Source organism: Hylobates moloch, unplaced genomic scaffold (assembly GCF_009828535.3).
Source record: "Hylobates moloch isolate HMO894 unplaced genomic scaffold, HMol_V3 SCAFFOLD_19, whole genome shotgun sequence".
Taxonomy (NCBI): domain Eukaryota; kingdom Metazoa; phylum Chordata; class Mammalia; order Primates; family Hylobatidae; genus Hylobates; species Hylobates moloch.
Window position 1 is genome coordinate 4,861,939 of NW_026652294.1, and position 23,104 is coordinate 4,885,042.

The window sequence follows — 23,104 nt, forward strand, 5'->3', positions numbered from 1 at the left end:
GCTTAGGAGAAGGGACAAGAAAGTTGATCTCAGGAAGAAAGAACAAGGAAGTCAGAAATTAAGCCTTTGAAGAGGAACTTACTGTATCTGACAATTTCCCCCTTTTGATTTTTATAATTCTTCCTCTTCAAACCTTTTTAACATGCCTTGACTTTGCTGTTCTGCTTGGTTTTCTAAAAGTAGGAGCTTATCTGAATAAGGTGGTGGGGGGGATGGATTTGAAAAAGGTTTTAGTGAGAGTTGCTTCAATAAGCCTTTGTAGTAGGCCTCAGGTGCAGGGTATGATACAACATTCTACAAGAATAAGCAAACCTATTACAATGTCAAGAGAAGTAAAGATTGAGGACATAAGTCTTTTCCATTTGCTGAACCATTTCTCCATTAAATTAGTGAAGGGATCGTTTATTCCTGAATTTTTAGCTAGTTCATTGGATAAAGCAGTAAGACCTTGTCATGCTTTTGTTATGGTTCCATCAGGGGCAGCATTATTAGGTATGAAAGTACACCATTGAGTTCCAATCATAACACAGACTCCACTTTTCTCTGCTAGTATCATGTCTAATGCTATTCTATTTTCCCAAACCATTTGGCTGGTGGGTCCTAACTGTTTAGCTATCCTTTTAATAGCATCTCTAGTATAGTTAACAAATCCTTGCTGGTTTTAATAGATGTAATTTATCCAATCTACATTTTTATTTACAGTCAACCACCAGAATAGTATGGACTCAAACCCTGCAACTATCTGATTTTGGGCCTTAGATTCATCTGGCACTCCTCTCTGGACTCCAATAGCATCTATATAAGCATGAGAGTCAAAGGACCCATAAGGAGCATCTTTTGTTTTATGCTGCTTTGTGTTTATCCTCTTTGGTTGACAAAATGCCAGAGTGAAAGGGATGGCCAATTAGGTCAGAGTGCAAGTGCCACTCCAGTTACTTGGAAGTGTCTAGTAATGGTCCGCAACAATACCACCATACATCTGCTCAGGGATGGATCAGGGCAGACTGATTGATCAGCGCTTGGAGTGGCTTAAGCTCACTGCATCCCTTTAGGTCTCCAAGAAGTGCTAAGTTTTCCCCTTGTCATGAGAGACTCGAGGTAAAACTTGCATGGGGAGACAGAAGCTGGATGGCCCTCGGGGGCTGACCCACAGGGTGCTGGACTTCAGGAAATAGCAGAGAGAGAGCTCAGCATAATTCATTACCCCAGGCTGTGGGGTATTGGAAGACAGCTACCATACAGTTCATGCCTGGTCAGCTGGAGGAACTTCCAAGTGGAAAGGGGACAATCAGGGCCTCTGGCCTGCCATGGGCACAAGTGTAACAATTGCTTTTGTTTAGAGTGTAGACAGGATATTTAATCCATTCCAGCCAGGCATTTGCATCTTTGTACCCTGTCTCTAGAGCTATAGTCTACTTTAAATCTTTTACCTCCACAACCATTACCTTAGTTGGGTCATTCTGGAGATGGGAAGAGAATGCTGAGCCTGACATGTTTGGGGAGAGCGTTGGCTCCCATAGGTTCCCTGGACTCTGGGTCTGGATTTCTTTATTGTTTTTAACTGATGGTCTAGCCAACCTCAGAGAGAAGATTCCTATGGGGTCCGGTCCTGTAACATCTGCTGCTAACCCATATCATTCGAATATGGAGGGTTCTTGGGTCATTGTTTGGGGATTATCTATAATTAGCAATAAGGGGTTACATTGCAATGACTTACAATTTGGTGGGGTGGTACCACGAATAAGTTGGAGTTTCTGTTTCAGTCCTCAGAATTGTTTGAAAAAGGGGGCCTGGCTGTCCACCCTCCGTATTGGGTGGTCCACCAAACATCCGTCCAGTCACCACAGGGACTTTTTAAGGCTCTATACTTATACTTGGTTGACTCACTACGGTATGGACACAGATACTTATCTACATTTGATAGCTGCCTTTGAGCTTGTTCGTCTCTACATGAGATGACTGAACAAGCGTCTAACTAGAGGGTTAAGGGACGATTAGTTTGAGTCACACTGATGATGAGGTGACTTTCTGTTGGAAAGAAAAGGGAAAGTAAACAAATGATTATTCAGCCCTTTTTAGAGTTAATTTGGTGAGGGTGGGCCCTGGGGTGACAGCCCATTTTTCTCTCGCTGTGAAAATCACTCCTTTCACTTGTGCGTGGGGTGTCCATCCTCTTTCAGCTGTGCGGACGGCGATTTCTGTAGTTAGAAGCACTAAATAGGGTCCTTCCCAAGCCAGTTCGAGTTTTCCTTCTTTCCAGCTTTTGACGAGAATGTGATCCCCAGGCTGATGCTGATGTGCTGGGAGCTCCGAGGGTGGTGTCTGTGCCAAAAAGCCTTTAGTTCTGAGGGAAGAGAAAGTGGAAGACAGACCAATTATATAGTTCTTGAGAAATTGATCTTTAGTTTCAAATGTAGGAATGTCAGCAGTGGAGTGTAAATAAGGCAACCCACACAGCATTTCATAAGGAGATAAGCCAGTGTCTTTCCAAGGGGCAGTTCGGACCCTCAGTTAGGCAATAGGAAGGCATTTGGTCCATGGTAGTCGAGTCTCTAAAACTAATTTGGTTAGGTGGCTTTTAAGGGTTTGGTTCGTTCTTTCTACTCTTTCTGATAAAGGTGGGTGCCAGGGTTATGGTATTCCCATCTTATTTCTAATACTTGGGCTAGCTTTTTAATGACATGTGCAGTGAAATAGGTTCCATTATCTGAATCAATATTTTCTATTAATCCAAACCTAGGTATAATATTTTTTATTAATGCCTTAACTACATTACTGATGGCTGCACTTGAAAAGGGAATACCTTCTGCCCAGTGAGTAAGGTGATCCACTATTACTAGTAGATACTTTAGGTGACCTATTGAGGCCATTTTGGTGTAATCTATCTGGATGCTTTGAAATGGCCTTAATCCTGGGTTTCTTCCTCCAAGGGGTGGTTTTCTTAGGGTTTGCTTATTCGTTTTTTTGCATATTAAACAACTATCTGTGGCTTGTTTTGCTAGAATATAAATTCCTATACATCCACAGTCCCTAAGAACTGCATCACACATAGCTTGAGGTCTCCAGTGGGTTCCTTGATGCAGCTGAGATAAAACCTTCCTCATGAGAGGTTTGGATAGCATTTCTCTTTGATCTGGTAACACCCATTTCCCTTCTGAGTTTTCCTTCGTTCCTGTTCTTATTAATTTCTCCTTTTCAGCAGGGGAGAAGATGGGAATGGCCGTTGGGGGAGAAAGGTAAGGGGTGAGATGAAACATGGGTGTTTCGGAGGAAATGGCAGCTTGTTTGGCTATTTGGTCTGTGAAGTTATTCCCTCGGCTTTCAAAAGAAAGATTTTGTTTTCTTTTTACTACCTCCCCAGGAGTTTTTAATTTGGGCTTGATTGGAAGAACTGTAATTTCCCCCAATTTTCTTCTTTTAACCATGTGTCAGGATGGATACGCCCTTCATCTGTGGTGGTGAGTAGGTTTAAGGAGATGAGAAATTTTCCCTGATTAATATAAAGCCCTAAGCCAAATTTTAGCATTAAATCTCTCCCTAATAGATATGTTCCTGCCTCTGGAATTAACAGAAATTTAATATTAGCTGATCTGCTTTTATATATGACTTTTGTTTCTTTTTCTCATTCAGGACATTCTCTTTTGAAGTGACCTATTTTTTCACATTTGAAACATTTGTTTCGTCCTGTCTCTCCCTCTGCTTCTCTTTCTCTCCCTCTCTCTCTCTCTGCCTCTCCATCTCTCCCCACCTCTCTACCTGGCTCCCTCTGTTCCCTCTGTCAGTCTTTCTCTCTCCTCTCCCTGCCCTCTTGCTCCCTCTATAGGCCGATCTTTCCAGGGCTCTATTTTCTGTAATTTCTTCGTGATATCTGTCCAACTACTAGTAACAAAATGGAGTTTTAGCATCCCCTGCCTAAGGGGATCCTTTATGTTTAAGCCTGTGTATTTTCTCATCTGTTCCTTGAGTCTGTTTAAAAACTGCATGGCCCCCTCATCTTTTCCCTGCTGTATATTAAATGCTCAGGAAATGTTTTGGGTTTGAGGCACTGATTCCTGAATCCCTTTAGCTATCCTTTCCCTAAGGTCTTTGATGTTTTCTCTGTGGGCTGCATTGTTATTATCCCATTGGGGGTTTGGGGCCAGAAATGTTGTTCCGCTGTAGGAGTATTCTGACCAGGAGGATATTTGCGCTCCCAGACTATCATAGCATCCCTGAGGATCATGGTTCTTTCCTCCCCCGGAAAGACAGTACTTAAGATGGACATTAGCTCAACCTAAGTGTGTACTTGTGGTCCTACAAATCGGCCAATTTGATCTGTGATCCCAAAAGGATAATCTATTAGTGGTTTAAGTTCTTCCCTCAGGTTTCTGACCTCTGAACTAGTTAAGGGGGCATTTACAAAGCCAACTTCCCCTCCTCCTAGAAGCACTTCCCTTAAGGGAAAAGGGGTTGGGGCAGACTCTTTTTGAGGAGGAGGGGAAAAGGAAATTTTGAATATCCTTTTTACATTGGTCTATCTCACATTGAAGCCTTCTTGGGGGAGGGCATTCAGGTTGGGGACAGCCCCAGGAGTCAGGATTATAAGTGGGGAGGGCACAATGTGAGCAGGGGAAGGGTCTGGGTGGCTGCTTGAGAGAAGTTAGGGGTATCTGGTGGAGGCAGATGGTCTAAGGGATCCCACATGGATTGCTTAGGGGTGGGGCCTCAGTTTCTATAGGAGAATTAGTTTCTGGCTTATCCTTAAAAGTTTTAAGGGTGTAGAGGAGGACCGGCCCCTGCCACCAAGACACAGCAGAGTCTATTTCCTCTTGGGAAGCAGGACTTTTGTCATTTACATACTCTGTTAAAAGTTGACAAATCCAACTCTCATTTGATCCAAACCTTGGCCAGAAAACTGAAGGTTTGAGAATAGGTTCTTTGGTCCAAATAAAACAATTCCCATATTTGATCATTTGTTGCTTTTTCTTGTGTTTAGTCCTTTCATTATCCCTCCAATATTTCAACATGAGACCTAGAAGGCTATCAGAAGGAATTGTATTATCTCTTTGCCCTTTGTAGTTCTTGTTTTACTAGGGTATTTCATATCCTGGAAGTTAATGGGGCCTCAATCTCTCATATTAGAGATTTCTTTATTTCTTTATTTCTTCCTTTTCCCTGGAGGCTCAACCCCTGCTACTGGAGGTTTCTCGCTCTCCTTTCCTTGCTGAGTGTGTGGCACTCAACTTCTCCTACTAGAGATTTCTTGCGCCCTTCCCCTGGGGCTCAACCTCTCTTACTAGAGATTTCTTGCACCCTTTACTTTACTCCACACTCACTTTTCACTTAATTGTGCGTCTCATTCACACATTTTCAACCTGCAGAATGTCCCAACCACCCAGGAAGTACTTCACTGCCCTAGTGGTTTTTCTTACCTTTGTCTGTGCACAGTTACATGGTCGCTGTGGTAACTGTAGGCCTTTTCTTCCTGTGTTGCTGAGAGTCTGGGTTTATTTATCACGCTGGGTGGGTCCTGATTCCTTACCCCTGAGGCCACTGCATTGAAGCAGTGGGATGCATCTCCTCCTAAGAGGTGATTGGAGGCCCTTCCCCAGAGGAGAATGGGAATCCCAGACGAACCCCTATTTTGTTAGAAACAAGAGCTTGGAGTCGCAAGGAAAATGAGCACTCAGACAAAAGATTTCTCAGCAAGGTGAACTTATTTCTGGAGAAGGGTGCCGCTTGCACTTCTGACCACTGCAAGAGCACACTGAACAAAGGAGGGAAGGGGTTTTCATCCCTAACGTGGTTAGTCCCTGCTTCTGTGTCCTGTCCCCATTGGCTGGAGTTGGACCACACAATCTACACTGACCCGATTGGCTACTGTTTAAAATTGAATACGGCTAATTAGGTGGGAAGGGAGAGGCTGTCCATTATGGTACAAGGCATGTTTGGGCATGTCAGGGCATGGCAAAGGCGGGAAGAAGGGTAGTTTCATGGGAGGGGCAGTTTACAGAATGGGTAGCAAGGAGTAAAAGAGGACTCTTTCTGAATAAGGAGGAGATGTGAGTTACAGATTGGGACTGGTGGGAGAAGTTGTTTACAGAGCAGGTAGCTTAGGAGAAGGGACAAGGAAGTTCATCTCGAGAACAAAGAACCATGAAGTCAGAAATTAAACCTTTGAAGCGGTACTTACTGTGTCTGACAGATTCACTGGAAATACAGAGAACCCTGGAAAGGAGAAGAAGAAGGTGCTGGCTGAGGTGAAAAAACAGAATCAATCAACTTCAGGCTTCTTCAGTTCTAAGCGTATCTGAGAGGTTCAAGAAAGAGATAAAAGTATGAGTGTCAACTTCAAGGACAGATGCAGAAAAAATGCCAATGAGTTTCCTGTTATAAAGCCCTTGATAATTAACTCAAGAGATTAGAGGGGAGAAGTGGGTGGTGGCAAAGGGAGAGAGAACCACGAAGGGGATTCAGGAATCAGAGATGTGGAAAGGGAGAGGGTAAGGATGGGCCACATTATAGGAAAGGCTGAAGGAGGAGCCAGTAAGAGTGTTGGACAGGAGCCAGAGGGAAGGTCAGGTTTGTTGTTTTGTTTGCTTTTGTTTTTGCTCTCAAAGAAAGGGGAGCCTTTCCGAGCTTTGCAGCTGTCTTCTCTGGTCATCTCCCTCCATGGAGTGTGGGGTTCTTCTATCATCCAAGCTGGTAAGTTCCCTATGTCAGAGATTTCTCCTAGGTTCTTGCCTGCCGAGGATTCTCCCTATTTTATACTAGTCTTATTTGTATGTTGTTGTTTTTATTAGTAGAGACAAGGTCTCACTCTGCTACCCAGGCCCGAGTGCAGTGGCATGACCATAGCTCACTGCAGGTTTGAACTCCTGGGCTGAAGCTCTCCTCCTGCCTCGGCCTCCTTAGTACTTAGGGCTACAAGCATACAGCACTATGCCTGGCTAATTCATTTTTTATTATTTAAAAAAAACTATAGAGAAAATATCTTGCTATGTTGCTCTTGGCTGGTTTCAAACTCCTGGCTTCGAGTAATCTTTTTGCCTGGGCTTCCCAAAGTGCTAGGATTACACATATGAGCCTCCACTCCTGGCTGGACTTGTTATTATTCAAACATACATGTGGATTTTGTGTGGCAGGCACATGTGAGAAATGCAGAGATTGTGTCCTCACTCCAGACCCACTGAATCAGAATCTGCATTTTATAAAATCCCCAGATAATTTGTATGCACAATAGAGTTTGGGAAGTACTGTTCTAACATATGCATGAAGACATTGATGTAGTTTTCAATAGAAGTTGTTCCTCGTACCTGAATCTATTATGCTCCAGCAAACATGAGCGGGAAATTCTTGTTTCTCTATTTTCTGCATTGTGAAGTCAGGCATAATGCACTCAAGGCTTTCCATAGAAAATTGCAGGCATTTTGTTTGACTTCACTAAATCCCCAGAGATGAACAGAAGCATTTTAATAATAGCCCAATATCACATCTTTGTCTGACAAGCAAACAATTTGAATTACCCCAAATTATAATTTTTCATTGGTATTCAAATAAAAATAAAATTAGCAACTACTCAAATATTTTACCCTTTCAAATAAATGGAAAACAACTTACATTAACATTAAATGACAGAGCAAAAAGATGTATAAAACCAGAGGAATGAGCACAAAGTTTGATAACCATTGTGAAAATATTGACAACAAAAATGAGAGAATGCATCCAAATGAAGAAATGTACTTCTATTGATTATCTGGGATAAGGTAGCTTTGTAGAGAACTTGGTGATTTTTAATACTTTCTGATTTCACATAATAGGCATGTATTGCTTTGAAAGTAACTCAATAAAACAAACTTTAGAAATATACAAAAGTAGAGTTTCTTCTCTTTACTCTTAGCTCAGAAAGCCCATACTTTGAAGATGCTTCTTTCTGGAGGAAATGCATTTAGCCTCAGCCTTTAGATCTGATCCAGCTGTTAGTGCTCCCTTTAGAATACAAAGCAATAAACTTCTGATTTTTTTTTTTGATCCAGTTCTTCCCAGATCATTCTCACATTTCCTCCACTTCAGGGCTTAGGCAGGGACAGGAATCAATTCAGACCCTTTCCTTCCCCTTTCTGTGGCTGGTCCACATGTAGGCTGCCTTGAGAGCTGGTGTGCGTGATCATATGATCTTCCTATCACAAGGGCCTAGGGAGGTTTATGTCTTGGTTCCTCTTCTGAGTGTGTCACTGTGCCAAGCACCACTATGGTGCAGTAAGCAGTAGTACTCAGCTTCACCCCTCGGGCTGCACACCCGAGAGTGTCTGAGGAGCTTTGCTCCCAAGGAATGAGCCTGAGAACCGGGCAGGGGTCCAGGAGTGTTTGCCGCTTGCATGATAAATCAGTGTCCTGGGGGCTTGGCCAGGCTTCTGCTGGAACCAGTAGGGATAATGACCCCCAGTGACTGCTCCAGTGCTGGAGCCACAGGTGAGAGTGACTGTGCCTCCTGGGGACACAGTCAGTGAGCGTTCCTGAGTCACCACAGCCTGAGAATTCGACCCTGAAACAAAAAACAGACACATGTTATGAGTTAGAAAGGGAGACACAGGAATCCCTCCAAAGGCTGGTATTTGAAATCTCTATTAACCTGGGCAGCAAGTGAGGAGGTCCAGGGGGAGAAGGGGAAGGAGAGGAGTCCAGGCCATGGTGCTGATATTAGAAGGGACTCCTGGCTCCAGAGCTGGGGCTGGATTCGGATGGCTCTTTATGTCCTACTGAGCTTCCTATGTGGAGAGGGTGTGTTGTGTGATACTTTATGCAAATCTTTACTACTTTTAGAACCACTCAGGTTCTTAGCCCTGAGGGCATCTACACTGCGAAGGGCCAGACCAGGGTGACTGTGTGCTGTGGATTTGCCGAGTGGGAGGAAGCAACTGCTCTAGCATTTTACATGAGCCAGTGAGCAACTGTGCAGGGTTTATTAAGTTTGAACCTCTTGAGCTTCTTAAGATGCAGAAGACTCAGACTGCCCTGCGATGGCTTTCTTGGACTGAGAATGCCTGGTCTTTCACTTATTTAACAAATAACAACTGATTTATCTTTTTGACATTACCACGGTGTTTCCCAGGCCAGTTCACACCCATTACTTGTCTATTCTTTGCTCATTCCTATTTGTACTACTTTTTCTTGCCATTGCTGAAATCCTGTCCCTGTGACTGTAATTCAATTTTTGTATTACATGGTGTTAATTTTTATCTGAATGGTTTGAATGACTAAAGAAATTGTTTTAATGACCTACTGACTTTTTGAAACTGTTTATGTTGAGCCTCATATTGGATAAACAGCTGGCTTTTTAATAAAGTGAGAATTTTAATAATAATTTACTTCAGAGTAAGAAAATAACCAAAGATTGAAGGTTAAAGTTTTATTATTAATTCAATGGGAACTCAAGTGAGCCTTGAGGATGATCAACAAGGTCTACATAACAACCCCACTCTCACCCAGACCACCCTTTAAAAGCCCTCTGGACACCAAGCTTGGGTGAGCTTTCCTGGTTGGCTCACCCAGGAAATGGGTGTTTCATACATAGAATCACACGTTGCTGTGAGCAGAATGAAGCATTGTCTATTTCTCCACTGGGAGGGGACAACTGCGTGCTTGTGCTTGGAATTCTCCTGAACTCTACCCGTTTGCCTCTTCCTTTGAATTATCTTAATCTGTATTCTTTTCTGTAAAAATTTGTATTAACAAATGTCACAGGTTTCAGGGAGTTATGTGAGTTTTTCTAGGGAATCATAAAAAATGAAGGTCTGTTGGGGAGCCCTTAGCTTATAATTAGCGTCAGAATTGAGAGTGCTTTTGGGAATCCTGACCTCACAGGTTCCAATCTCACGTTATTCTTTTTTTTTTTAACTTCAAAGAAAGCTTTAATTTGGGAAGAGTTTCTCATTTTGTTAAAGCTGCAAACAGACTTCTTATACAATTACACTTCTAGAAGTCTAGTAGTTTCAGAGATCTCAGTGTTCAAAGGTATATTTCCAAATCAATAATAGAACCAAACCCACAGCGAAAGGAAATCACTTTTAGATTGGTTTGGAATGTACAACCATTGATTTTAGGTGTTCTCAGAAACAACTTCACCACTTCTTTGGAAAACAGGTGGCATGGAGTCAGTGCCCACAGAAGAAAATGTCTTTAAGTATGTTAGTTACTTGGACGAGATTATTCACTCCTTAGAAAATACAGTAAGATTACAAGTCCCAGCTGGCAAGGTATGCACTACAGCATCAGTTTTACAGAGGGATTACGAGATCTTGGGATGAGCAGTTGTTGGCTTATGGCACAGAATATAAGAGCAGTCACTGGAAGTGGAAGAAGAATGATGATGAGCAGGGCATCTCTCACAGTCCTACTCGGCCTTTTAACTTGGTAAATGGATAGGCTATGTTCTGTAGCATCATTGGGAGAACATTTAAGACAGCTCAAAAACAATAACAACAACAAAAGCCACCCAATATTATTCCCCAGAAAGTCCATATCTGAAAAGAAAGAAGGACCTGCTCAGGGTTCCCATGGATGACTGTGCCCCCCATCCTCTTTTGTCTCCAGAAAATACAAGACATCAGCCAGAGTGTGCTCTACCACAGCATCCCAGCCCATGTCACTCACAGGGCAGTAAGTGAGATTCTTTGGAGGATACTTGGAGCACAGTCCAAAGTTCATGGAAACTATGAAGCTCTTGTCCAGTGAGATGGCTGAAAGTAACCCCCTAAAAATATCTTTTTAAGCCACATCTTGATTGACACCATTTTTATAAAATATTATTTTACTATGTGGAGTCTGTTTTAGACTCTTCCCTGCTTTAGCCACAAAGTCTTTTTCCACAAAATAAAAAGATAATTGTTGAACTTTATCAAAGCCTTGTGTTGGTAAGTGTCAGGTAATAACTTGGCTGTCTCTTGAGTTTTCAGGAAGATTAATATAAAATCCTAGGATGTCTCCCTGTCCATAGCTAAAACAGTAGTGTTCGCCAGTGGACTGGTGGAATTTGATTCCCTTTTGCTCTGCCAAGAGTAATTAAATTTATCATAACCTAAGGGAGCTTCAGAGTTACCTTAGGGCTGAGATCAACCCAGTCTGGCAGTGGTGTCTGGTGGCATCTCATTCATGGTGATTTCAAAGTACCAGGACCCTTTCCGTATCCCGTGAGAGATAAAGTAGACCTTCTTTCCAACCACAGTCAGCCAGCCAGTCACTGGAGATCTCTAACTGGGGAGCTTAATCGTGTTGGTCTAACAAAACCTGTTCATAGAAGCAGGCTCTGTAGAGGTCTCCAGGAATAAATTTTCCTGCCCAGCAGTTAATTTCAAGCTTCTGAGGACCAACTGTGTGAGGATCAGGTTAAGTCAGAATATACCAGTAGCCATCTTCATTAAATGTGTGATCCAAGTGTTGTGAGGAGGACAGCACTGAGCGGAAAACAAAAAGTCACTCCGGGTCCTCTTGGTGGTCCCGGTCGTCTCCCCATCCTGCTGTCTGCACTGAGCTCCTCTTCCTTTTTTCTGCTGCTTCCTGCTCCAGTTTCCTGACTCAGATTCCCACTGTAGACACAGCACTGCTTTGTTTTTGGTTGTCATAAACAGGGTCAATGTTACCAAGTCCTGATCCAAAAGTCCAAATCTGGGGTAGTGTTCTTTCTGGTCTTTACACCCTGGATCCAGGTGTTCCTTTACCAAGAGCACATCTCTTTGTTTACTCATTGTTTTAACAGTGTTATTCAGCCAAGTCATTTTCCCAGGTGTCTGAATGGTCATCATGCACTCCCAATATTTATCAATAAATAGTATAATATCTTTATCTTTGGAGAACCTTGTCTTTGGATATTCGTTCAGTGTTCAGGACTGCCATGCCAGGTTGACCGAAGCACTAAGGGAAATTTCCTTCATGTTTGCTTGCTGCTGGATAAAATATGACACTCTGATGGCATACTTTGCAATAAAAGTTGTAGTTGATCACGACAGGTAGACAGGATGAGATTCTGTGCTAAATGTATCAACTGTGAACCATTTTGTACAGGAGCAGATGCCCCACTCCAGCTGGAGGGTCTGTTACTGCTGCCATCAGTTTCATCTCCCCCTTTTTGGCAGCTGCTGCATTTGTGGCTGCTCCTGGGCTGGGTCAGACACCCGCCACTTACATCATTGAGAAAGTCACTCCCAGACTTTCTCACATTATTCCGAGTCACCTGTAATAAGGTGCTTCCAACTCTATTGGCCTCTTAGGATGCTGCAGGCTGGCATAAAAGGAAAGGTGTCCTAAATACTCAGGCACACTCTCCCAATCCTGTATGTTTTGATTGTTCTTGGAAGAGAAACTACACTGAATATAAATCTTCCTCTTTTTGACAGTGGTAAATTATTCAAACACCTAATTCATTATTTTAAACATTTTCAAGTGTATAGTTCAGTGTCATTAAGTACATTAACACTGTTGTACAACTACAGCACCAACATTCATCTCCAGAAATTTTTCATCTTCCCAAACCAAAACTTAATACCTGGAAAACATCATTCTACTTTTTGTCTCTATGGATTTGACTACAGTAGAAACCTCATATAAGGGCAAGCTAACAACTTTTGTCCTTTTGAAGCCAGCTTATTTCTGCTGGCATGATGTCTTTAAGGTTCATCAATGCCATCACATGAGTCAGAACTTTCTTTTTAAGGCTGAATAATATTCCCTTGTTTATGTATACTAAATCCCGTTTGTCCATTAGATGACACTTGGGCTGCCTCCACCTTTTAGCTATTGTGAATGATGCTGCTATGAACAAGGGTGTACAATTTCCTGTTTGAGATCCTGCTTTCAATTATTTGAGGCACATACCCAGAACTGAAAATTCTGATAAAATGGCAATTCTATGTTTAATTTTTTGGGGGAAATGCCATAAGACCTCCACAATGGGTGCATCATTTTATAGTCCCTCCAGCAATGCATAACAGTTATAATTTCTATACGTCTTTGCTAGATCTTGTTATTTTCTATTATTTTGGTAATGCCATCCTAATGGGTGTGGAGTTGTATATTATTGTGGTTTGATTTTCACTGACCTAATGATTAGTGATACTGAACATCTTTCCATGTGCTTATTGCCCATTTGTAGATCTTCTTTGGAGTCTACTCAATACGAACTCAAGTTTTTTGCCCATATAATTCAGATTGTTTTCATTTTTGTAGTTACTCTCAAGTCGTAGGAGTTCTTTCTACAGTCTGCATTGCTTATCAGATGCAAAATTTGCGACAATCTTTCCTATTCTATGATTCAAATGTTTGCTCGGTTGATAGTGTCCTTTGATGCCCGTAAGTTTTACAATTCGATAAAATCCAATTTATCTACGTTCTCCTTTTTCTATTTTTTTCTGTGCTTTTGGTGTCATACTTAAGAAGTCATTTCCAAACCCTGTATTGTGAACCTTCTCCCTAATGTTTTCTTTTAAGATTTTGACAGTTTTTGCTCTTCCATTTGGGTCTTTCATCCATTTCCAGATTGCTAGTGAATATCCAGTTTTCTCAACAGTATTTGTGAAAAAGACTGTCCTTTTCCACTAAATGGTCTTGACAACTTTGTTTAAAATTATTTGACTGTATAACTAAGAGTTTTTTTCTAAGCATTCAGTTCTGTTTTATTTGACAGTATGTCTGTCTATATGTATCACTCTGCTTTGATTAGTGTAGCTTTGTAGTATGTTTTGAAATTGGTAAGTGTGAGACTTCCAACACTGTTCTTCTTTTACAAGATGATTTTGACTATTTAGATTCTGTCGATATTATATATAAATTTTAGGATTAATTTTTTTCTATTCTTTTTGTTTGTTTGTTTGTTTGACTTGCAATTTAAAAAATATATATACTTTAAGTTCTGGGATATATGTGCAGACCGTGCAGGTTTGTTACATAGGTATACAGGTGCCATGGTTGTTTGCTGTGCCTGTCAACCCATCATCTACATTAGGTATTTCTCCTAATGCTATCCCTCCCCTAGCTTCCATCCCCATTGTATATGGCCTTGGTGTGTGATGTTCCCCTCCCTGTGTCCATGTGTTCTCATTGTTCAACTCCCACTTATAAGTGAGACCATGCAGTGTTTGGTTTTCTGTTCCTGTGTTAGTTTGCTGAGAATGATGGTTTCCAGCTTCATCCACGTCCCTGCAAAGGACATGAACTCATCCCTTTTTATGGCTGCATAGTATTCCATGGTGTACATGTGCCCCATTTTCTTTATCCAGTCTGTCATTGATGGGCATTTGACTTGGTTCCAAGTCTTTTCTATTGTAACTAGTGCTGCAACAAACATACGTGTGCATGTGTCTTTATAGTAGAATGATTTCTAATCCTTTGTATATACCCAGTAATGGGATTGCTGGGTCAAATGGTATATCTGGTTCTAGATCCTTGAGGAATCATCACACCATTTTCCACAATGGTTGAACTAATTTACACTCCCACCAACAGTGTAAAAGTGTTCCTATTTCTCCACATCTTCTCCAGCATCTTTTGTTTCCTGACTTTTTAATGATCTCCATACTAACTTGGAATTTTGATAGAGAATGCAATGAGTCTGTAGATTTGTTTTGGTTTGTATAGCTGGCTTAACAATATTGAGTTTTCCAATAAATGAACAAGGATTTCTTTCCATTTATTTGTGTATTAATTTCTTTTTGCAATGTTTTATAGTTTTCAATGTACAAGTCTTTCACCATTTTGATTTATATTATTCTTAAGTATTTTACTCTTTTATCTTTATTTATTTGTTTACTTGAGACATTGTCTCACTCTGTTACCCAGGCTGGAGTACAGTGGCAGGATCTTGGCTCGTTGCAACCTCTGCCTACCATACTCGAGTGATTCTTGTGCCTCACCCCCAAGCGGGTGGGATTACAGACATGTGCCACCACACCTAGCTATTTTTAAATTTTATTTATTTATTTATTTATTTATTTTAGAAGAGAGAGAGTTTCACCATATTGGCCAGGCTACTCTTGAACTTCTAATCTCAGGTGATAGCCCCAAATCAACCTCCCAAAATGCTGGGATTACAGGCATGAGCCACCATGCCCAACTGTATTTTACTCTTTTGAATGATATTGTAATTTGATTTGTTTTCTTAATTTCATTTTGAGTTGTTTCCTGTTTGCTTAAGTATAGATATATAAGAGATTTTCTTTCTTTCTTTCTTCCTTTCTTTCTTTTTTCTTTTCTTTTATTTTCTTTTTTCTTTTCTTTTATTTTCTTTTTTCTTTTCTTTCTTTCGTTCTCTTTCTCTCTCTCTCTTTCTTTCTTTCTTTCTTCCTTCCTTTCTTTCCTCTCTCTCTCTCCCCCCGCCCGCCACCCTGCACCGCTTTCTTAGAGACAGGGTCTTGCTTTCTTTCCCAGGCTGTTTTTGAACTCTTGAACCCAAGAAATCCTCCCACCTCAACCTCTCAAACTGCTGGGATTACAGGCGTTGAGTCACCATGCCTAGCCATGAGATGTTTTTACAAGGTGATTATGTATTAGAAAACATTACTGAATACGTTTAATCATTCTAATAATTTTTTGTGGGACTTTTAAGGGCATTTTACATGTGACATTATGTCATCTGAAAACAGAGATTATATTTTTTATTTCTAATTTTTATTCGGTTTATTTCTTTTTCTTGCCTAATTACTCTTGCTAGGTCTTCCAATACTGTTTTTAATAGAAGTGGTGAAAGTGTGCATTATTGCTTTGTTCCTGATATTACAAAAACCTCTTTGGTCTTTCAGATTGCAAATGATATTAGCTGTGGGATTTTCATAGATGGTCTTTACTATGTTGAGGCAGTTTCATTCTATTCATAGTTCATTGGGTGATTTTACCATGAAAGGGCGTGGAGTTTTGTGAAATGATTTTCTGTAGCCAGGCTCTTACTGCATTACATCTGGAAGAGCCACTCTGCTCTATACCCACCCATAGCTGCTCCACTATATACCTGGTGTTAGAGAGGAATAAATACCTTGTGTTCGCCAGGGTCCAGGGGCCACTCAACTAGACCCACAGTAGAGGTCACCTGTGTGAAGGAGTGGGGGAGCTGAAGAGGCCCTCATGGGTACAACTGTGGACTCTGCTTCAAGTCATAGTAGCTGTAGATGTAGACTTCTTTGTAGATGTTGACTGGGATGGAGCTATCCCTGCTACCCTGGACTCAGACATGGGCAAGGGGTCCAGGGAAAACAGAGGCATGGACCAGAATCAGAAGCAATAAGGTAAGGGGACTAGGCTCAGGTTCCTGTGAGTAGTTTGGGGTGACTGTTAGAGCAAGTCACCCCATTTGCCCCAGAGTTGGTGGTTGTGTTGAAGAATCTCTCAAGGAAGCCAGTTTCTCCCTCAGTCTGACCACCTCCTGCTGATGGCCCTTCCTATAGATTGATCAGGAATGAATCCTTCATAACTCCCAAATTTAGGAGACCAGCTAGACTTCTATAGATGGCCCCGGAGTTTCCAACAATGAGTTTTAGATGAAAGGGAAGGGTGTGCAATGGTTTCTTTATGCAAACCAGCATGTCTCCCTCTTCTTGTCTCCTAGCTCCTTCATAGAACCTCAGTCCAGACAATCACCGGAATACATTTCCCAGGTGGGGTGGAGAAGGCCAGGTTGGCTGAATCCGGTTCCCTGTGAGGACACGGCTGCTGAGCCCAGTGAGCAGTGAGCAGATGATGGCTTCCCAGCTGTCATTATCTGTAGCCCCTCAAGGACAAGCCTATAGCACTCAGTGCTGCCCCAGTCTCAGACCTACTGAGCCCTTCAATTTCTCCCTGCCTTTGTCTATTTTCTTCTTCACCAAAGTTATGACTATGAGGGCCCCTCCTAAGCTGCAGTTGTATTTATTGCTCTGCACAGAATTCCTGTACCATGACATACCTGTCTGGTCCATGCTGCTATTTTTAGCAAAGTCCTGGGATCTTGGTCTTACTGAGGGAGATTCTCTGATAGACATCAGAGTAGGAAGTCCAGTTTGGTGAAAGGGAAGCCACCAGAAATGCACGCCTGTGAGCAGAGTTGCCTCCTTCTTCCACACTCAAGAGTGTGGCCCCTTTTCAGGCTGCCAAGTCTTGTCCTGGAATCTCTGGGCTGTCAGGGTGGGTCTCCTCCTACTCTCAGCCCACCCACCTTCAGCATCAAAAGGACCCTGGAGTTTTCTCACTGGACAGAAGGAGACCCATAAGAGCCATACTGAGCTCTTCTGTCTCTTACATGTTGCTTATGTACCCCTGGCTTAAACCTCACTGTGTGGGGACCGAGGAGCACCCTTGCATCTGGTTTTGAAAGACATATGAGGGCCTTCATCCAGAGCTCTGGCTGCAACAACCCCTGGGGAGGTCCTGAGTCTGCAGACTTGAAGAATAATAGAAAGAAGAATTAGGGAAGTGAGTAGGCATTATTTATTGGAAATCATATGTGGTGTATTTAGTGCTAACTAACATGTTCACTTGAGGGTAGCTGTGTTAGAGAGACTTTGTCTTTGAGGTTCAGCTCATAGACCTGGCATCAGTAAGAGGAGACCAGCCCCAACACTGCCTCTTCCAAGCCTCGAATCCTGTGAGGAGTTGGCAGATAAACTACAGGGCACCCAGGTAAATTTGTATTTCAATTTAACAATATCATGTGGGAGATACACATACTAATTCTTTGTCATTGTTTTACTGAATTCAAATTTAACTTAACGCCAATGTTTTTATTTGATAAATTGCAGAATCCTACCTCCAGGCCACAAGCACTCCCTCTCTAATCATGGCCTCCTGCATGAAAAGCAATCATAAAGTTGTTGTCGGGCATAAATGAGGTCACACTCTTAGGAATTAAAAAGCTATTGGTCAATAGTAAGGTTGCAGTTGTAGTAAATCTTAATACAACATATCAAAACCTCTGGGATACAGCAAAAGCAGTGCTATGAGGAATGTTTAGCTTTAAATACGGACATCACAAAGTCTGAAAGAGCACAAATAGACAGTCTAAGGTTACACCTCATGGAAATGGAGACTCAAGAACAATGCAAACCCAAACCCAGCAGAAGAAAAGAAATAACGAAGATTAGACCAGAACTAAATAAAATTGAAACAAAAAGCAACGCAAAAAATAAATGAAACAAAAAACCGGTTCTTTGAAAAGATAAATAAAATTAATAGACCATTAGCAAGATTAACCAAGAAAAGAGAGAAGATCCACATAAGCTCAAATAGAAATGAAACGGGAGATATTAATACTGATACCACAGAAATACAAAAGATTATTCAAGGCTACTCTGATTACCTCTATGCACATAAACTAGAAAACCCAGAGGAGATGGATCAATTTCTGAATGTATACAACCCTCCTAGATTAAATGAGGAAGATATAGAAACTCTGAACAGGCCAATGACAAGCAGCAAGATTGAAATGATAATTTAAAAAATATCAACAAAGTAAAGCCAGGACCAGACAGATTCACAGTTGAATTCTATCAGACATTCAAAGAAGAATTAGTACTAATCCTATGACACTAATTGTGATGGTTAATACCGAGTGTCAACTTGATTGGATGAAAAGATACAAAGTATTGATCCTGGGTGTGTCTTTCAGGGTGTTGCTGAAAGAGATTAACATTTGAGTAAGTGGGCTGAGAAAGGCAGCTGATTCATGGGCACAATCGAATCAGCTGCCAACATGGCTAGAGTATAAGCAGACAGAAAAATGTGAAAAGAGAGACTGGCCTACCCTCCCAACCTGTATCTTTACCCTGTGCTGGATGCTTCCTGCCCTTGAACATCATACTCCAAGTTCTTCAGTTTTGGAACTCGAACTGGGTCTCCACTCACCAAGCGTGACCTAGCTATGGCCAATGCTGAGTGCCCAATTTGCCAGCAGCAGAGACCAGCACTGAGCCCTTGATATGGCACCATTCCTTGGGGTGATCAGCCAGCTATCTGGTAGAAGGTTGATTATATTGGAAATATTCCATTATGAGAAGGGCATAGGTTTGTCCTCACTGATATAGACACTTATTCCAGATATGGGTTTGCCTGTAAGACTACCATCTGTGGACTCATGGAATGCCTTATTCACCGTCATGGTATACCACACAGCATTGTTCTCACCAGGGCACTCACTTTATTACTAAAGAAGTGCAGCAGTGGGCTCATGCTCATAAAATTCACTGGTCTTACCATGTTTCCCATCATCCTGAAGCAGCTGGATTGATAGAACAGTGGAATGGCCTTTTGAAGTCACAATTAAAATGTCAACTAGGTGACAATACTTTGCAGTATTGTCAGTGCTGGGGCTAAGTTCCCCAGAAGGCATGTATGCTCTGAATCAGCATCCAATATATGGTACTGTTTCTCCCATAGCCAGGATTCATGAGTCTAGGAATCAAGGGGTGGAAGTGGAAGTGGCAGCACTCACCATCACCCCTAGTGATCCACTAGCAAAATTTTTGCTTCCTGTTCCCGTGACATTACGTTCTGCTGGCTTAGAGGATTTAGTTCCAGAGGAAGGAACACTGCCACTTGGAGACACATCAATGATTCCATTAAACTGGGGAAGTTACGATTGCCACCTGGACACTTTGGGCTCCTCCTACCTTTAAGTCAACAGGCTAAGAAGGGAGTTACAGTGTGGGCTGGGGTGTTTGGGACAGACTATCAAGGTGCAATCAGTTTACTGCTCCACAACGGAGATAAGGAAGAGTATGCATGGAATACAGGAGATCCATTAGGGCATTTCTTAGTATTATCATGCCCTGTGATTAAGGTCCATGGAAAACTACAACAGCCCAATCCAGGCAGGACTACAAATGAACCAGATGCTTCAGGAATGAAGATTTGGATCACTTCACCTGGAAAAATATCCACGACCTCCTGAGGTGCTTGCTGAAGGCAAAGGGAATACAGAATACAGAATGGGTAGTAGAAGAAAGTAATCATCAATATGGCCAGCTGCAGAAATGAGGAGTGTAATTGTCATGAGTATTTCCTCCTTCTTTTGTTAAAAACATGTTTGTGCATGTATACCCTTGTCCTAAGAAAATATCTTCATTTTATTTCCTTTCTCCTTTATCATGTGACATAAGATTTATTGACTTCACATCAGCGTTTAAGTATTGTTAACTTTATGTAACAGTATTTGCGTTGGGGATTGATGTGTTTCTGTTTATATGAACGATAGTTGTATTATGTTAGGTGTAATTATGACCTTATTATCGTCTTTATTTGAAGATTATGTATGATCTCAGAAGATATATATGAGTTGAAGTTGACAAGGAGTGGACTTGTGATGAGTAATACTGAGTGTCAACTTGATCAGATTGAAGGATAAAAAGGACTGATCCTGGGTGTGTCTGTGAGGGTGTTGCCAAAGGAGATTAACATTTGAGTCAGTGGGTGGGAAAGCCACGCCCACCCTTAATCTGGGTGGGAAGAATCTAATCAGCTGACAGCATGGCTAGAAAAGAAGCAGGCAGAAAAATATGAAAAGAGAGATGGGCCTAGGCTCCCAGCCTACAACTTTCTCCCATGCTTGATGCTTCCTGCCCTCGAACATGGAACTCCAAGTTCTTCAGTTTTGGAATTCGGACTGGCTCTCCTTGCTCCTCAGCCTGCAGACGGCCTATTGTGGGACGTTGTGATCATGCTATATATATATACACATTCCATTAGTTCTGTCCATCTAGAAAACCCTGACTAATGCACTAATTCACAGGAAGGAGAAAGAGTAAATTCTTCCTAAATTATTCTTGGTAGCCAGTGTCACCCTCATACCAAAATGAGGGAAGGACATAACAAAACAAGAAAACTACAGAGCAACATCCCTAATGAACATAGATGCGAAAATCCTAAACAAAATACTAGCTAACCAAATCCAACAGCTACCAAAAACATAGTCCACCATGTTCAAGTGGGTTTCATACCAGGGATGCAGGGATGGTTTAACATATGCAAGTCGATAAATGTGATATACCACATAAAGAGAATCAAAACCAAAAATCACATGATTATCTCAATGCACGCAGAAAAAGCACTTGGCAAAATCCAGCATCACTTCATGGTTAAAACCCTTTGCAAAATTGACATAGAAGAGACATACCTTATGGTAAGAAAAGTCCACTATTTCATACCCATAGTCAACATTATACTGAAAGGAAAAAAGTTGGAAACAATTCCCCTGAGAACTGGAACAAGACAAGAATGCCCACTTTCACCACTTCTATTCAACATGGTACTGGAAGTCTAAGCCAGAGCAATCAGACAAGAGAAACAAATCGAGGACATCCAAACTGGTAAAGAGGAAGTGAAACTGTTGCTGTTGGCAGGTAATGTGATCATATACCTAGAAAACCTTAAAGACTCATCCAAAAAGCTCCTAGAACTGGTAAATAAATGGCCGGGCACAGTGGCTCACGCCTGTAATCCCAGCACTTTGGGAGGCCGAGGCGGGCCGATCACAAGGTCAGGAAATCGAGACCATCCTGTGAATGGTGAAACCCCGTCTCTACTAAAAATACAAAAAAATTAGCCGGGCATGGTGGCAGGCGCCTGTAGTCCCAGCTACTCGGGAGGCTGAGGTGGGAGAATGGCGTGAACCCAGGAGGCGGAGCTTGCAGTGAGCTGAGATTGCGCCACTGCACTCCAGCCTGGGCGACAGAGCGAGACTCCATCTCAAAAAAAAAAAAAAAACTGGTAAATAAATACAGCAAAGTTTCAGGATACAGAAGTAAGGCACACAAATCAGTAGCTCTGTTATACAGTAACAGTGAACAAGATGAGAATCAAATCAACAACTCAATCCCTTTTACAAATAGCTGCAAAAAATTATACCTAGGAATATACCTAACCAAGGAGGTGAAAGACCTCTACAAGGAAAACTACAAGACACTGCTGAAAAAATCATATGTGACACATCCCCTGCTCATGAATGGGTAGAATCAATATGTTGAAAATGATCATGCTGCCAAAAACAATCCACAAATTCATGCAGTTCCCATCAAAATATCACCATCATTCATTACGGAACTGGAAAAAAAATCCTAAAATTCATATGAAGCCGAAAAAGACCTGCATAGCCAAAGCAAGACTAAGCAAAAGGAACAAATCTGGAGGCATCACATCAGCCAACTTCAAACTATACTCTAGTATAGTTTGACTCTATAGTCACCAAAACTGCAAGGTACTGGTACAAAAGTGGGCACATCGACCAATGGAACAGAATAGAGAACCCAGAAATGAAGCCAAATAACTGACCTTTGACAAAGCAAACAAAAACATCAAGTGGAAAAAGGACATCCCGTTGAACAGATGGTGCTGGGATAACCGGCAAGCCAAATGTAGAGGAATAAAACTGGATCCTCATCTCTCACCTGATACAAAAATCAACCCAAGATGAGTCAGACTTAAATGTAAGGCCAGAAACTGTAAAAATTCTAGAAGATAACATCAAAAAAACCCTTCTAGACATTACTTTAGACAAATACTTCATGGCCAAGAACCCAAAAGCAAATGCAACAAGAACAAAGATAAATAGATGGGACTTAATTAAACTAAAAACTTCTGCACAGCAAAAGAATCAGCAGAGCTAACAGACAACACACCGAGTGGAAGCAAATCTTCACAATCTATACATCCAACAAATGACTAATATCTATAGTCTACAAGTAACTCAAATAAATTATGAAAAAAATAAACAGTACCATCAAAAGATGGACTAAAGACATGAATAAAAATTTTTTAAAAGAAGGTACACGGATGGACAACAGACATATAGAAAAATGTTGAACATCACTAATGATAAGGGAAATGCAAATCAAAACCACAATGTGATACCACCTTACTACCACAAAAATGGCCATAATCAAAAAATGAAAATAATCAAAGATGTTGGCATGGGTGTGGTGAAAACAAAACACTTTTACACTGGTGGTGGGAAGGTAAACTAGTACAGTCACTATGGAAAACAGTGTGGAGATTCCTCAAGGGAATAAAAATAGATGTACCCTTTGATCCAGCAATCTCACGACTAGGTATCTACCCAGAGAAAAAGAAGCCATTATACAAAAAATATACTTGCACACACATGTTTATAGCAGCAGAA

At 41.5% G+C, this 23,104-nt stretch overlaps 1 protein-coding gene, 1 pseudogene and 2 gene segments (V, D, J or C); 2 read left to right on the forward strand and 2 right to left on the reverse strand.

Annotated features, from left to right (window-relative positions):
* LOC116459127 (probable non-functional immunoglobulin lambda variable 11-55) overlaps positions 1-23,104 on the forward strand; it is a 346,106-nt gene that overhangs the window by 193,055 nt on the left and 129,947 nt on the right.
* Positions 1-23,104, forward strand: part of LOC116459129 (immunoglobulin lambda-1 light chain-like) — a 325,567-nt gene that overhangs the window by 169,488 nt on the left and 132,975 nt on the right. The window lies entirely within an intron of this gene.
* Positions 8,165-8,669, reverse strand: LOC131381914 (immunoglobulin lambda variable 7-46-like). The segment is given in 2 exon segments: positions 8,165-8,524; positions 8,612-8,669. Coding segments are annotated over 2 exon segments (400 nt in total).
* On the reverse strand, positions 10,525-16,916 carry LOC116459080 (set1/Ash2 histone methyltransferase complex subunit ASH2-like; annotated as a pseudogene).